Below are 14,886 nucleotides of genomic sequence, written 5' to 3'. Positions count from 1 at the left end.
TCTTGCTTTGAACATTTAACTTAATTTTGGAGTACTCAAAAATGTCATTGGGTCAGTAATTGATGATAAGTTCAGTGTCCATTCACATGGGTGTCATAACTGTGAAACTTTATTTCATATCTTTCAGCTATCTTATCAGAAGACAACCAGGCATTTTTGCAAAAGCCAAAAATAGGAGATTTATTCCCTAAAATAATACTGGTAAGATATGAAAGGTATGGCTTTGATAATGTACATTTAGTGAAAGCCTTAGAATTTGAGGAGGAGTGTTAGATGAGAAAAAATTATTTTAACATGGACAGAAGTAAATTGGTACAGTTATTCATAATAAAATCATTGTCAATTAATGATGTCAAAAATATTACACATTTGGTAATACTCCCAATTAAAATTAGTTATATTTGTAAACTAATGTGTTTCTAAATATGAAGAACAAATATAATGTTTTTAATATTATACATTCTTGGAATGAAAATACTGAAAATCTATGAAAAATCTATTTTTCATAGATTAATCCTTCAGTGCAGCATAATCTATGCTGTAAATATAAGAATTACTGCAGTGTAGTGTGGGATTAAATTTCTAGTCATTTCTAGAATATAGTGATTTATAATGCACATACAAAATTTAAATGCAATTTGTTGACTTCTGTATTGTCATTATACTTCTATTGAGAAATAATGTTTTTGATACAAATGTCTATAATTTTTATAAACTTAGAAATCTGTTTTTAAATATGTCTTTATTGATTTAAGAGAGAGGAAGGGAGGAGGAGAGAGAGAAATATCAATGATGAGAGAGAATCATTGACTGGCTGGTTGCCTGTTGCCCTGGTGATTAAGGCATGTGCTCCAACCAGGAATCAAACTGTGACCTCCTGGTTCATGGTTTGTTGCTCACCGCCTGAATCACACAAGCCTGGAAGGATTGTGTGTTTTTTGTGTGTTTTTTTGTTTTTTAAAATATATTTTATTGATTTTTTACAGAGAGAAAGGGAGAGGGATAGAGAGTTAGAAACATTGATCAGCTGCCTTCTGCACGGATGTGCCCGCAACCAAGGTACATTCCCTTGACTGGAATTGAACCTGGGACCCTTCAGTCTGCAGGCCCACACTCTATCCACTGAGCCAAACCAGTCAGGGCGATTGTGTGTGTTTTTTATACACAACGTGGTTAATAGTCATCACGGAATAGTTATTTGAAAAAAAGAATACATGTTTAAAGAAATTATAGCTGTCACTAAAGGCCTTTCCATCTTCAATGATTACCAGAATACATGCAATGAAGATAGAAGTTATCAATGCAAGGAGCATTGGAAAAATTTTAACCAAGGGTCAAATTCTAATATACATCAGAATATTCAGCTTCCAGAAAACCATTATAAAGGTGGAAAAGTTTTTAACCAATTGTCAAATCAAAATATACTTCAGTTTACTCGTACCGTGGCAAAAATAAACAAACGAAAATGTGACAAACCTTTGAAACAATCTTCAAATCATACTGAACGAGATAACATTCATACCAGGGAGAAACCTTGCAAATTTAATCCGTGTACGAGACTCTTCAGTCAAATACTCAATCTAAATAAACTTAAGAAAATCCGTACTGGAGAAAAACATTATAAATGTAAAGAATGTGGTAAAACATTTAATTTCCTTTCAAATATTCGTGAACATGAGAGAATTCATACTGGAGAGAAGCCTTATAAATGTGGAGAGTGTGGCAAAGCCTTCAGGAGGTCCTCGAAGTGTCGTCGTCATCAGAGTATTCATACCGGAGAGAAGCCTTATAAATGTAGAGAATGTGGTAAAGCCTTCAGTGAGTCCTCAATCCTTAATCAACATCAGAGAGTTCATACTGGAGAAAAGCCTTATAAATGTAAAGAGTGTGGCAAAGCCTTCAGTGCAGCATCAAGTTTTGCTTATCATCAGAGAGTGCATACTGGAGAGAAGCCATATAAATGTAGAGAATGTGGCAAAGCCTTCAGTATGGCATCAACACTTACTATTCATCAGAGAGTGCATACTGGAGAGAAGCCCTATAAATGTAGAGAATGTGGTAAAGCCTTCAGTACAGCATCAAACTTTGCTTATCATCAGAGAGTGCACACTGGAGAGAAGCCCTATAGATGTGGAGAATGTGGCAAAGCCTTCAGTGCTGCATCAACACTTACTTTTCATCAGAGAGTGCATACTGGAGAGAAGCCTTATAAATGTAGTGAATGTGGCAAAGTCTTCAGTGACTCCTCAAACCTTAATCGACATCAGAAACTTCATACTGGAGAGAAGCCTTATAAATGTAGAGAATGTGGCAAAGCCTTCAGTAGGTCCTCAATCCTTACTGTACATCAGAGAGTTCATACTGGAGAGAAGCCTTATAAATGTAGAGAGTGTGGCAAAGCCTTTACCAGATCCTCATCCCTTACTTATCATCAAAGAGTTCATACTGGAGAGAAGCCTTATAAATGTGCAGAATGTGGCAAAGCCTTTAGGAGATCCTCAATATGTATTCTTCATCAAAGTAGTCACACTGGAGAGAAGCCTTATAAATGTAGTGAATGTGGCAAGGCCTTCTGTAACTCTTCAAACCTTAAACGACATCAGAAACTTCATACTGGAGAGAAGCCTTTTAAATGTAGAGAATGTGGCAAAGCCTTCATTGTGGTTACAGACCTTACTTATCATCAGAGAGTTCATACTGGAGAGAAGCCTTTTAAATGTAGAGAATGTGGCAAAGCTTTCAGCAGGTCCTCAGCCCTTACTGTACATCAGAGAGTTCATACTGGAGAGAAGCCTTATGAATGTAGAGAGTGTGGCAAAGCCTTTAGTAAATCCTCAAACCTTAGTAATCATCAGAGAGTTCATACTGGAGAGAAACTTGATAAATGTAGAGAATGTGGCAAAGCCTTTAACCAGTGTTCCTGCCCCATTGTACAGCAAAGAGTTCATAACTCCTTGCAGTTACAAGGAGTGCCATTATTACTTTACCAGCAGTGAGAACTTACTCAGCACCATAAAATTCATACTGTGATGAAGCCTGATGAATGTGAAAAATGTCGAAAAGCCTTTAAAGATATTCGTGATTTACTGTATATGAGAGACTTTATAGTGGAGAGAAACTTTACAGATGTAAGGAGTGTGGGAAATCTTTTCCTTGTCAGTGCGATCTTATTGAACATCAGATAATTCATTGTGAAGAGAAGCCTTACAAATGTGAATAATTAGGAACATTTTTAAATGACCATTGGTGTCTTTCTCAACACAAAAAAACTCATATTGGAGAGAAGACCTAAAAATATAGTGAGTTTGTCAAAGCCTTTAATCAGGAGTGGGGTCTCACTCAACAAAAATATATTATGGAGTGAAACATTACCAAAGGAGAATGTGGCGGAGCTTTTAACCTGTACTCAAACATACTCGTAATTGGAGGGAATGAGTCTAAATAGAAACAGTAAAAATATAAATAATTTGCCCAAAGATTTAACCAATGTTCTAATTTCATTGAGCATGATCAAATTAAGCCTTATAAATTGTAATACTTGTGCCAAAGTTTATATTCTCATTTATATGTTATTCAACATCTATTATTGCTGGAGTTAAGCCCAGGAAATATAAAGAATGTGGCAAAACAAAGTTTCACTCGGTACATGAACCGTATTTGACATCAGAATTCATACTCAAGAGAAACAGTGAAAATGTAAACAATGTCCAAAAGCCTTTATTCCACATTCATAATTTATTCCTCACATTGAAATTCCTAGCAGAGGGAAACCCTAAAACCAAAGAATGTGGGAAATCTTATAGCTGGACCTGCAGTCTCAGTCAATATCAGGAATTGCAATATGGACTTAATTCTAAGTTCATGATATAGGAGGCAAAGCTTTTGTTAAAAAGATATGCTTCTCAAAAGCCTAAAAAATTTTCCAAAGTATGTATTTGAAATTAAATTTTCAAATATCACAGAATTCACACTAGATGAATAGTTGATACTTTTTAGGTATTACTCTAAATGAGAATACTCATAGAGAATAATCCAATGTTTAAATGAACATGTCATTTTTAATATGTTTGAATATATTAAAAGAAGCAATGTTTCCATAAGTATAATTATTTAGTGTTGTCCATTTTTTATTGACATTACTTGAGACATATTGAAAAGGCAGTATTAATGTGATTCTGCTCCCATATCACTGATGCTACCATGTTTATTCCTGGTGTATGTATGAAATCCTGGGGTTGTTACTGCCTTAAAGACCTGTGAACTCTTGTATAGTGCATGCATTTCGCTGACATATACTTTTCCATGGAATATTGCATTTATTGTAAGGCACACTGCTTGAAGACCATCTAAACGGAGATTGTGGTTGACTTAGAATGTTGTTTTATGTCATCATGAAGGGCATTATACATTTTGACTAAATTTACCAATTACACTTACAGGAAAATATGGTGGCAGTTCATTAAAATCCTGATGTATCTTCATAGTAGCCATAGGTAGAAGTGATGAACATTGGTTGATGTGGTGAAATAAAGAAGATATGAGGCATATCTGAGAACATATAAGACAACTCATCCTTAAGCGCATAAAATTATTGTATGTTCATGTTTTCTAAATGATTAGCCTCCATTCAAAAGACCAGATGAAGCACAGTTATTACATTATTATATCAGAATGTCATGACCTTCCTGGCAAGTTCAGGATGACTTGAAGGAGAGCGGACGACACAATAAATGCACTATAAAAAAATATAAATTTAGAAGGTATTTGGGGTGCCAGGTGGAACCTCTTTCATGAAGAACTCTGAGATTGGGTCCTGCTGACTTTGAATACACATTTCCTGTTTAGCAATGCATACAGGCAAATTAAAAGTAAATTTGGTATACAATGTAAAGATTATCAGGTCAGGAAATTGCCTCGAGCCATTGCAATCACAGCAGGGCAAACTTGTGCTGATATTCAGCCCTGCTAAATATCAAAGTCCATTGGCCTTCCAATTCTCTTTTGCACTTTTATGCTAAGTGCTGTTTGCTTTAGCCTCCAGCTTCAGAATATTAGTAATATATCTTAAATGTTTGTAATGTGCATTTTGACAAATGGTTGCACTTACCGTGTTGTTTTTCATACTTTAATATTTAGAGTATGGGTGAACTGTTTTCTTTAAAAAAAATATATATATATTATATATATTTTTATATATATATATTTATAAATATATAAATACATATATATTAAAAAATATATATATTTTTTAACATATTTTTATTGATTTCAGAGAGGAAGGAAGAGGAAGAGAGAGCTAGAAACATCCACGATGAGAGAGAATCATGGATCGGCTGCCTCTTGCAAGTCTCCCACTGGGGATCGAGTCCACAACCTGGGCATGAGCCCTTGACCGGAATCAAGTCCAGGACCTTTCATTTCACAGACCGACACTCTATCCACTGAGCCAGACCGGCTAGGGCCTAAGTATATTTTTATTGATTTCGGAGAGAGAGGGAGAGGGACTAAGAGATCAAAACATCAATAAGGAGAGAGATTTATTGATTGGCTGCATCCTGCATGCCCCATACTTGGGATTGAGCCCACAACCCGGGCATGTGCCCTGTTGGGGAATGGAACCGCAAGGTAACACCTAACCACTGAGCCATGCTGGCCAGGCTATTTTAATTAATACAGCTGAGTGAGTGTGGATGTGTTCATGTGTTCAGCCTTCAAGGTTGTAGGTAACAGTATTGGAGTTGGTAATGCAGTATAGTTATGTCAGTAGCAAACCCTTTTCCCAGTGGCCTTGAACTTTAAATAATGTGGACAGATTTCTCCATTGTTGACATATTTTTCTTGTTCTTGTATCTAGGGGGACATTATGATAGTCACAATGAATATAAGTGTTTTTGAGAGTTCAGCTAAACTATGTTCTGATGTAGCTGCCATGGCCTTTATGTTCTTTAGCAAGGAGCTTTGAAGTGACATTCCCCTCTTCCACAATTGTGTGCCCTACCTCAGGTCCTCTGTGCCTGTATTAAGCCCCAGAGGAGCTCAGGCAGGGGTTGGCGACAGGTACTGGTCTGGGGAGACCAAAGGGAGGGTCGCTGAGGAGGGCACCCAGGCACCGTCTTGAGCACTAAGTGGCCTTGGTTCTGCAGTTCAGAGCTGCGAGGGGAGGAGAGTCGGAGCCGAGGTTCTGTCCCACTGCTGGACACTACTGCTGGCTTTCTCCACTTCCCTCCGTGTCAGGAAGTCTTCAGTTTTCTAAATAACTGTTTTGTTCATAAGTAATCTTAATTTTGGCAGCTACTTATGATAACCATAATACAATATGGTCCTGACATAAAAAATAAAAGAGCCCTAACCGGTTTGGCTCAGTGGATAGAGTGTCGGCCTGCAGACTGAAGGGTCCCAGGTTCGATTCCGGTCAAGGGCATGTACCTTGGTCTTGGGCACATCCCCAGTAGGGGGTGTGCAGGAGGAAGCTGATCGATGTTTCTCTCTCGATGTTTCTAAGTCTTTATTCCTCTCCTTTCCTCTCTATAAAAAAATCAATAAAATATATTTTTTAAAAATAAAAGTAAAAAAATAAGTGAATTGATTTGTAGGCATTACTCAAAGCGTTTATATGTGATTCATCCCTGACTCGTACAACTTACCATTAGGAAATGATGTGAGTATCCAATTGAAATCTGGCAAAGTCTAAATGCAGGACATAGCCCTGATCTTTTTAATTTTGTTAAATACCATCATTTATTTTTAGACAGTGGACTCCTTTCTTCTGATTGGATTCAGACTGTTACCAGATGGAATCTGGGCCCAGGGTACATCTGCCTTAGCACCCCTCCCTTTAGAGTGTGGGTTCTTGACTGTGTAGCAAAGATTTCACACCAGTCCATGTGGCTTTTGAGAGTATGTTTATTAAAGCTGTGAAACAAAGAGCTTAAGGTAGGAGAAGCAAGAGGAGAGAGTCTAGAACAGGGGTGGGCAAACTTTTTGAATCGAGGGCCACAATGGGTTCTTAAACTGGACCGGAGGGCCGGAACAAAAGCATGGATGGAGTGTTTGTGTGAACTAATATAAATTCAAAGTAAACATCATTACATCAAAGGGCACGGTCTTTTTTTTTTTTTTTTTAGTTTTATTCATTTCAAACGGGCCGGGCTGTAGTTTGCCCATGGCTGGTCTAGAAAATGGGGGCCTTAGAGCCCATTTCAGGGGATTAGTGTTATAATGTAAATCAGCAAGCTAGACAGAGGATGCCTTAATCAGTGAGCCAAATTTTGGAGCCTTTATTATGCTAGTGGTCTCAGAGGAGTAACCTCCCAAATCTAAGCAAAAACATGGAGGAAGCCCTCCCCTTTTATATCTTCCCAGCCCTTTGTCTCCCAAATAAGGGATTTTCCGGACCTTTTGCAGACTTTACAAAGAACTCTATGTAAGTTATTTTTGCAGGAAGCTTGTAACCTCGAGCACAGTACATTCCAGACAACTAACAAATACCTGGTATGGGAGTAGCTAGAAGTGGCAGCAGAGCAGCTTGCAAGGTCAGATAGTTGAACTTATTTTCCCTATTATTTAAGCAAGCAAAAGTTTACAGAAGCCAAAATAGCAGGGTTAAAATTTCAAACAGCAGAGTTTTTACAGAATAGGGATTACGGTAGCAAGTTGGAGTGCCTATGCATCGATAACGTGGGTCAAGCTGTGTTGCCGGCTATTTAACCTTGTTGCAAAAGTCGTGTCCCTTAGCGTTTAGGAGAAAATAGCAAGACATAAAGCAGCACAGATTCTTGGAGACCAGGAAGCGGCTAGCGAGGAGTAGCAGTCACAGCAGTCAGGTGGGTCTCCTGCTTGTTTTAAAGCAGTTCATTTGCACGAGAGAAGGCTGAGGGTCACTGCCAGTGTTGAAATACTCGCTCCTGTGCCTCCGACTGTGGTGATTCCACATCCATGGGGATGCCCCATACCCAGCCTGCTTCCCGCCCAGATGGAGGGTCTGTCCTCTGCTTTTGTCCCTTCACACACTGCCTGCTGCATGGGTTTTCTGCTGCAAGCCCGTCAGGGGCAGCTTTCCCACCCCACGAGATTTAAAGTCTCAGTAGATGACTAGAGTGGAGTCCAACCCTTTGCTGCCTTTCCCCACATCTTTGTTCCAGGCTCTTTGGAGTCCCTAACGCTCCCCAACATGGGGATCTGCAGACCCTTCTGCCACCCACCCATTTAATAAGGGCCTAGAAGGGATCATTTCAGATTTGCCTCTGGTGTGTCATCAGTTTGTTTCAAATAAATTGTTTAAATTCCCCCCATCTCCACCCTGTTTCCCCAAAAATAATGACCCGCAGGGAGGGGCAGAGCAGTGACTGCGAGGGGGCGGGAACCAGGTAGGGAGGGGTCAGGAGGGAGACAGACACGTGGGAGGGAGAAAGGGTCAGTGAGGGGGCCCCATAGGGGATGAGGCAGGGACTGGAAAAGGACAATATGAGTGAGAGGGTAACTGGGGAAAGTATATAGGGGAGGAACAAAGCGGAAAAAGGAGAAGAGGGTGGAGACCCAGAGAGATGAAGGGGAGCTAATAGGAAGAGGGGCCCAAATGAGCAGAAGTGGGGGCAACAAAGGAAAGGAGAGGATGGTTCTGAGAAAAGCTGGGGGGATGGAATGCAGGGACTCAGGGATGAAAAGGGGGGTTTAGGGATGATGAAGCAGAGAGAAACAGCATTGAGAGCCAGCCAGCTGTGTGTAACAGGAAAGACTAACAGCGGAAGCAGAGGAGACACGTGTGTGGAGATGGAAACAATCAGAAAGACCAGGAAGAAAGGAACTGAAGGTGAAATAGGCTTCAGGAGTTTCATAATCCAGGTGTAGGGACAGACAGAGAGAAAAGGGGAGAAGGAGCAGGGGAGAGGGAGGTGAAACATAGGAAAGGACAACAGTGGAGAGAAAGGAAACAGAAACAGATCATAGACAGAAATACATAGCAGTGGGAAGGTCGGGAACCCTGATCTGGATGAGAGGTGAGCTGATGGGATGTGGATGGTTAAGTTGTGATATGTTGGCTTGTGGCTTTATGTTTAAATCAACATTAGCTGAATTGTTTAATCAGAGTCGAATGAGAGTGACAAATCTCCAGTTTATAAGGCTTACGAATTTTTTACTTGCTTCCAATTGCAACCCTCATTTATTCAGCGGGGAGAGACTTGTATGTTGGTCATGGGTCCCTTTTCATTTCCTCGGATGGCAAGAAGGAGGTGGCCTGGGACAAGATATGACTGAGTCTGTTTCAAGCTCATAAAATATTTTTAAAAGAATTGCTCAGAAATAGAAAACAAAAAAAGAAGTAAAAATAATACCATTTTTAAATAAAAAGTAAACTTAGTAATTGTTCTCAGAAGGAACATATAATGAAATTGAAATTGCATTTAGATATGATTGACCTAACTACATTATATTACAATTTGAAAAAGGTTTTTGTTCTTGTTGTTTTTATGTTTTGTTTTGTTTTATTGATTTCAGAGAAGAAGGGAGAGGGAGAGGTAGAAACATCAATGATGATGTTTCCTCCTGCACTCCCCACACTGGGGATTGAGCCCACAACCCAGGTATGTGACCTTGACTGGATTTGAACAGTCACTTCCTGGTTCGTAGATTGATGCTCTATCATTGAGCCACACTGCCGGACTGTTTGCTTTTTTTTTCAAAAAAATTTTTTTTATATATTCTGATTTTCTACAGAGAGTAAGGGAGAGGGATAGAGAGTTAGAAACATCAATAAGAGAGAAATATCAATTCAGCTGCCTCCTGCACACTCCCCACTGGGGATGTGCCCGCAACCAAGATACATGCCCTTGACCGGAACTGAACCTGGGACCCTTCAGTCCGCAGGCCGACGCTCTATCTATCCACTGAGCGAAACCGGTTAGGGCGACTGTTTGCTTATTTAAGAGTTTATTTGTGGGGAAATGACAACATATGCTTGGGAGCAAGATCTCAAATATCCCCTGATTTGAACAAGTTTCATCTCAAAGGTATTTGAAGGTAATTTATTCCAAGTGTGGTTTAGAACAACAATTATCCTAAAAATTCAATTTATAACAAGTTTTTAGAGGTGTTTTTTTTAAAGCAATGTTTATTGACCTCATCACCTGCCTTAGATCTCCACGTCTCATACCACATGTTGAGTCCCTATAAAAGGCTCTGGAATTCAGCCTTGTTGAGTCTTGGCTGCCCTGAAAGAATAGCTTTTTACATAAATCTTTTCAACTGTTAAGAGGAAATCAAATCGTTCCTAACAGAAGTGGTTCACATCACTCTAAATGTTCACCTTAAAACTGATAGGCGCTGTGCCTTAAAATGGGCAGGAAGCAAAGCTGTTCTCAGATGTGAAAGACACTGGAGCATTTCTTTATTTTTAATTTTTTTTCAATTACTGTATACATTTAATATTATTTTGTATTGGTTTCAGGTGTAAAGCATAATGATTAGACAATGATTCTTACAAACTGTTCCCACCAATGGGTAATTCTAGCACCCACCATCTGTACTGATTATGTTTCATACAGTATACCCTAGGCTGTGCTTTAACCCCTATGACCTCTTTCACTGCATTCCTCAACCCTTCCCACTCCCAACTTTCATATTTCTGTTTCTGAATCTGTTTCCGTTTTGTCTATTTTGTTCTTTAGATTCTAGATAGAAGTGAAAACATGGTATTTATCTTGCTTTGACTGACTTCACTAGCATAATAAAGGAGCATTTCTAAATCTGGACAATAAGTTTTTAAAATATATTTTTTATTGGAGAGGGAGAGAGAGAGAAACATCAGTGATGAGAGAGAATCATCATTTGGCTGCAACCCCCACTGGGGATCCAGCCTGCAACCTGGGAAAGTGCCCTGACCAGGAATCATCAAACTGTGACCTCCTGGTTCATAGGTCTACGCTCAACCACTCAATCACTGAACCATGTAGGCTGGGCTGGAAAATAATTTTTTTTTTTATCGCTCAAAGGGATCTATTTGAGAAAATAGGCATGTTACACTTTGAGAGATGAAATGTTACAGCTTACACACTAAAATTAAAAACTGAAATTAAAAAATGAAATAGTTACCAAGGTAATGCAGGTCACGGGATCAAAGGTGAAAGGTCACACATTATTAAAAAGAAATCCGAAAGGACGGTTGCATCATCATCTCATTAGTGTTCCAACGGTGCTCTGGTAAACTTGAACATTTCGGCAGACATTCAAGCATCTTTTTCGGTAAAAGGACTTTTACATGACTCCTATTTCTGTTTCCAGGGTCACCTTCCAAAAGTGGCACGGTGTTGAGAACATAGTAGGTGCTGGTCCCGCAGAATACACTTCCGGAAACACTCTTACCGCTTGTTTTCAGCAGCCAGTTTCCCTCTGCGCGCCACATCCTCCTCCTCCTCCTCGCGACCAGGACTCGGAAAGCGCACCTGGTACCGCCGGGGCCGCGGGCCCAGGGAAAAGGGTTTTTGCGAGCAAATCCCAGAGAAGCTCAGAGATTGCCCCCGTTCCTTCCACAGCCAGGTTCCTTCAAGGTTCCTTTTCGTCCCTGCGCATGCCCGATCCCCCCTTAGGCCACGCCCCCGTAGCTAAACTGCGTTCGGGGCCACTCAGATACGGGCTTTTCCTCAGACCAGTGGCAGCGGGCCAGCTCCAGGCCCCGCCCCCTGGGCCGTGCGCTCCGCCCCCAGGAACGCCCCCCCGGCGGCCCAGCGCCATTTTGTATGAAGTCGGAAGGTGGGAGGTGAGGGCAGCAGGGGCGGGGCGGCCACGCTGCGGGGCGGGACCTCCCGTCGTAGTTTGACCCGCGCGTCACCGTCCCGTCCTCGTCGAACCGGCTTTGCTGCTCCTCGTGGACCTTCCAGTCCCGTCAGCCGGCGCTCCGGACACCGGGCTCCTCCCGGTGTGTCAAATGGCTGCCACGCTGCTCCCTGCCCTTGCCCTTTTGCCTTTTGGTCCACTAGTGGCGACTTTTGAGTCGTTTCTGGTTTTTTTTGTTTTGTTTTTTCCCTTTCATGAACTCTCGGCCTGTCCAGCGCCATTAAAGTTCTTCCGGGAACTGGACTTGTGCCACCGCCTCGCTTACTAGGCCCCTGGCGGCAGTGTCCCCACCCGGCACCGGGGGTCCATATCCTCTCCCTGGTCCTGGGATCCTGGCGACCCCACCCCGGTCCCGAGACGCCTCCCGAGGCCGCTGTCCTCGCGCCCGAAGGCCCCTCAGGCCTTATTTTTGTCGTCGCTGCTGGGTCAGGGCCGGCCTGTGACCTGAAGGTGAGTGTGGGTTCAGTCCCAACACTGCGGCTGCGTGTGAGTGTGTGTGTGTGTGTGTGTATGGATAAGTAATTTTTCTGTCAAAGAACAGGGTTTAGGCAGCCGCCATTTTGGCCTCCTGTTGTGGCAGGCGCCATCTTGGCCCGTGTGACTTGCAGCTCCCCTGGGGGCTGCCATTTTTGAAATGGCAAAGGTCAACCCCTTTAGATTAGCCAATTGAGTAAGATTGGGAGCCTCAGCTCCAATCACGTGTGAGAAACAGATCACATGTGACAGGCATAAAAGGCCGAGGGGCCGCCCGCTCAGCGTGCGTGTGTCCCGGCCCCTGTGCGTGCGCTCCCTCCCGCGGGAGTGAAGATACTGGCCTTGCTGCCTGGCGCCCGGCTGTGCTTTCTGTTCTCCCAGGACCCCTGATTTTGGGGTCTCGCCTTATGTGTGAGAGAGGGAGCGCGATAGAGAGAAGGTGTCACCAGCAGGGCAGTATCATCTGTAGGAACGGGGCGGTAGACTCACTCGTTTGCCTCTGATGGCGCTTTTCTGTCCCAGGGTCCCTCCTGCGGCGTGGGCAGCAGACAGGCCTTTTCTAAGCGCTAAGTGGTGAGGTGTGTGTATGTGGTTTGGCACAGTATGTTGATAAACAGTATATTTTCACCTTTCCATATTCACTGCTAAACACTTTTAAAAAAAATATTTTTATTGATTTCAGAGAGGGAGAGAGAGAGAAATCAATGTTGAGAGGGAATCATGGACCGTCCGCCTCCTGCACACCCCACACTGGGGATCGAGCCCGCAACCCGGGCCTGTGCCCCGACCGGGACTCCAGCTGTGACCTCCTGGTTCATAGGTCAGTGCTCAATCACTGGGCCTGGCTGTCGGTCTCTTTTTTTTCCTTCCTGTCTGTTGTTGATCCCCACTGTAAGATATTTTTTTCGTTTAATTTTTAGAGAGTGGAAGGGAGGGAGGAAGAGGGACACACACACACACACACACACAGAAACCACTGAGCCAAACCAGCGAGGCCCAAATTAATGATTCATTAGGTCAGTGGTTCTCAACCTTGGCTGCACATTAGAATCAACTGGGAATCTCTTTGAAAACCTGATTTCTGGGCCTCATCCTCCAGAAATTCTGTTTTTTTGTTATGGGGTGGGGCCACAACATTAGTAACAAAGAAACCGAATTTCTGGAGGATGAGGCTCAGAAATCAGGATTTCAAAGAGATTCCCAGATGATTCTAATGTGCAGCCAAGGTTGAGAACCACTTTAGGTGAAAATTAACCCAAATGTCTTCCTGAGACTATGTATTTTACAGGCTTTGTTATCTGCACCTGATAGAATATTCAAAAAATAGAAAACAAAAATAGAGCTATTTAAAAGATACTATTTTAAAATAAAAATACACTAATTGCTCTCAGACGAAGGATATATTTCAATAGAAAGTACATTGTATTTAGATTTTTTTAAAAATATATTTTATTGATTTTTTACAGAGAGGAAGGGAGAGAGATAGTTAGAAACATCGATCAGCCGCCTCCTGCACATCTCCTACTGGGGATGTGCACGCAACCCAGGTACATGCCCTTGACCGGAATTGAACCTGGGACCTTTCAGTCCGCAGGCCGACGCTCTATCCACTGAGCCAAACCGGTTTCGGCTATATTTAGATTTTTTTAAGTTGATTTTTAGAGAGAGAGGAAGGGAGACAGAGAGAGAGAAACAGATATGTGACTGGCTGCCTCCTGCACATCCCCTATCAGAGATCCAGCCCTCAACCTGGGCACATGCCCTCATGGGAATGGAACCAGCCGCCTTTTGGTGCATGGGAGGATGCCCAACTGAGCTACCCTAGCCAGGGTATACTTAGATATTATTGACCTAAGCCTACGATGATGTGAACAAGTTTATCTCAAAGATATTTGAAAGTAAGTGATTTCAAGTGTGGGCTAGAACAATTATTTTTAAAATGCATTTTATAACAATTTTTGAAGTATTTTTTCCCCTTAAAGCAATGCTTAGTGACGTGATTATCACATGCCTTAATCCTCAGCATCTCACATTCCAGGTCCTATTCCTATTCAAGCCTCCAGAACTCAGCCTTGTTGAGTGTTGGCCTCTCTGCTGATTGGGGTGTAGGAAAGAAAATGCTGCTTGGCGGGGTGTCGGTGAGAAAAACAGGAGCATATTGCCAACCACGGAAAGGGAACCTTGGGCGTGAAGCCAGGTATTCTCGCCCCAGTTCCGCCCCCCCGCCCCCCCCCCCCCGCTTTTTTTAACCGTCACAGCGCATGCGCACCCTCTAATCAGGTCCCGCCCCTGGAATTCTCCACTCTTCCCGGCAGTATCCTAGCACCGGGAAACAAGAGCCAGGAGGGGAGGTGGCGTTGTATGTAGAGCGTGAGTTTCTGTTTTTCTAGTTTAAACCTCCGTTTCACCTCTTCCTTGCCCTGCCGGGTCTGGGGTTTGACCTGAACCTTAAAGTCCCCGCAGTCGGCGCCCCCCATCTATATTCTGGCCTCGCCGGGGGACCCCGCGCTTCCCTTGCGGTTTGAAATGGCCCAGGGCGCTCCCTTCTTGGTTTCTCTGCTTTCGGTCCACAGAGACCGCTTT

The 14,886-nt window shown here is 42.4% G+C and overlaps 2 protein-coding genes across 2 annotated transcripts in view; one reads left to right on the top strand and one right to left on the bottom strand.

The window, feature by feature from the left end:
- The window catches only part of LOC118649193 (zinc finger protein 345-like), a 110,469-nt gene extending 106,044 nt beyond the window's left edge, over positions 1-4,425 (top strand). Inside the window, exons 3-4 of the mRNA XM_036296049.1 lie at positions 128-201; positions 1,272-4,425. Of these exons, the coding sequence (XP_036151942.1) occupies positions 128-201; positions 1,272-2,996 (1,799 nt within the window). The 3' untranslated portion in view covers positions 2,997-4,425. The remainder of the gene's footprint in view (positions 1-127; positions 202-1,271) is intronic.
- Positions 4,426-11,112: 6,687 nt separating this feature from the next.
- Positions 11,113-11,399, bottom strand: LOC118649241 (calmodulin-binding transcription activator 1-like). Its single transcript, XM_036296133.1, has one exon. It carries the CDS (start codon positions 11,396-11,398, stop codon positions 11,135-11,137), a length of 264 nt encoding a protein of 87 aa, XP_036152026.1. The 5' UTR covers position 11,399; the 3' UTR covers positions 11,113-11,134.
- Between the last annotated feature and the right edge of the window lie 3,487 nt (positions 11,400-14,886).

The sequence above is a fragment of the Myotis myotis genome, unplaced genomic scaffold (assembly GCF_014108235.1).
Source record: "Myotis myotis isolate mMyoMyo1 unplaced genomic scaffold, mMyoMyo1.p scaffold_m19_p_28, whole genome shotgun sequence".
NCBI lineage: Eukaryota > Metazoa > Chordata > Mammalia > Chiroptera > Vespertilionidae > Myotis > Myotis myotis.
The sequence above is the reverse complement of the archived record's forward strand: the minus strand, read 5'-3'. Positions and strand labels throughout refer to the sequence as shown.

Excerpts from the sequence above, each read along its gene's own strand:
- LOC118649241 (XM_036296133.1), bottom strand. The coding sequence starts at position 11,398 with ATGTGGCGCGCAGAGGGAAACTGGCTGCTGAAAACAAGCGGTAAGAGT.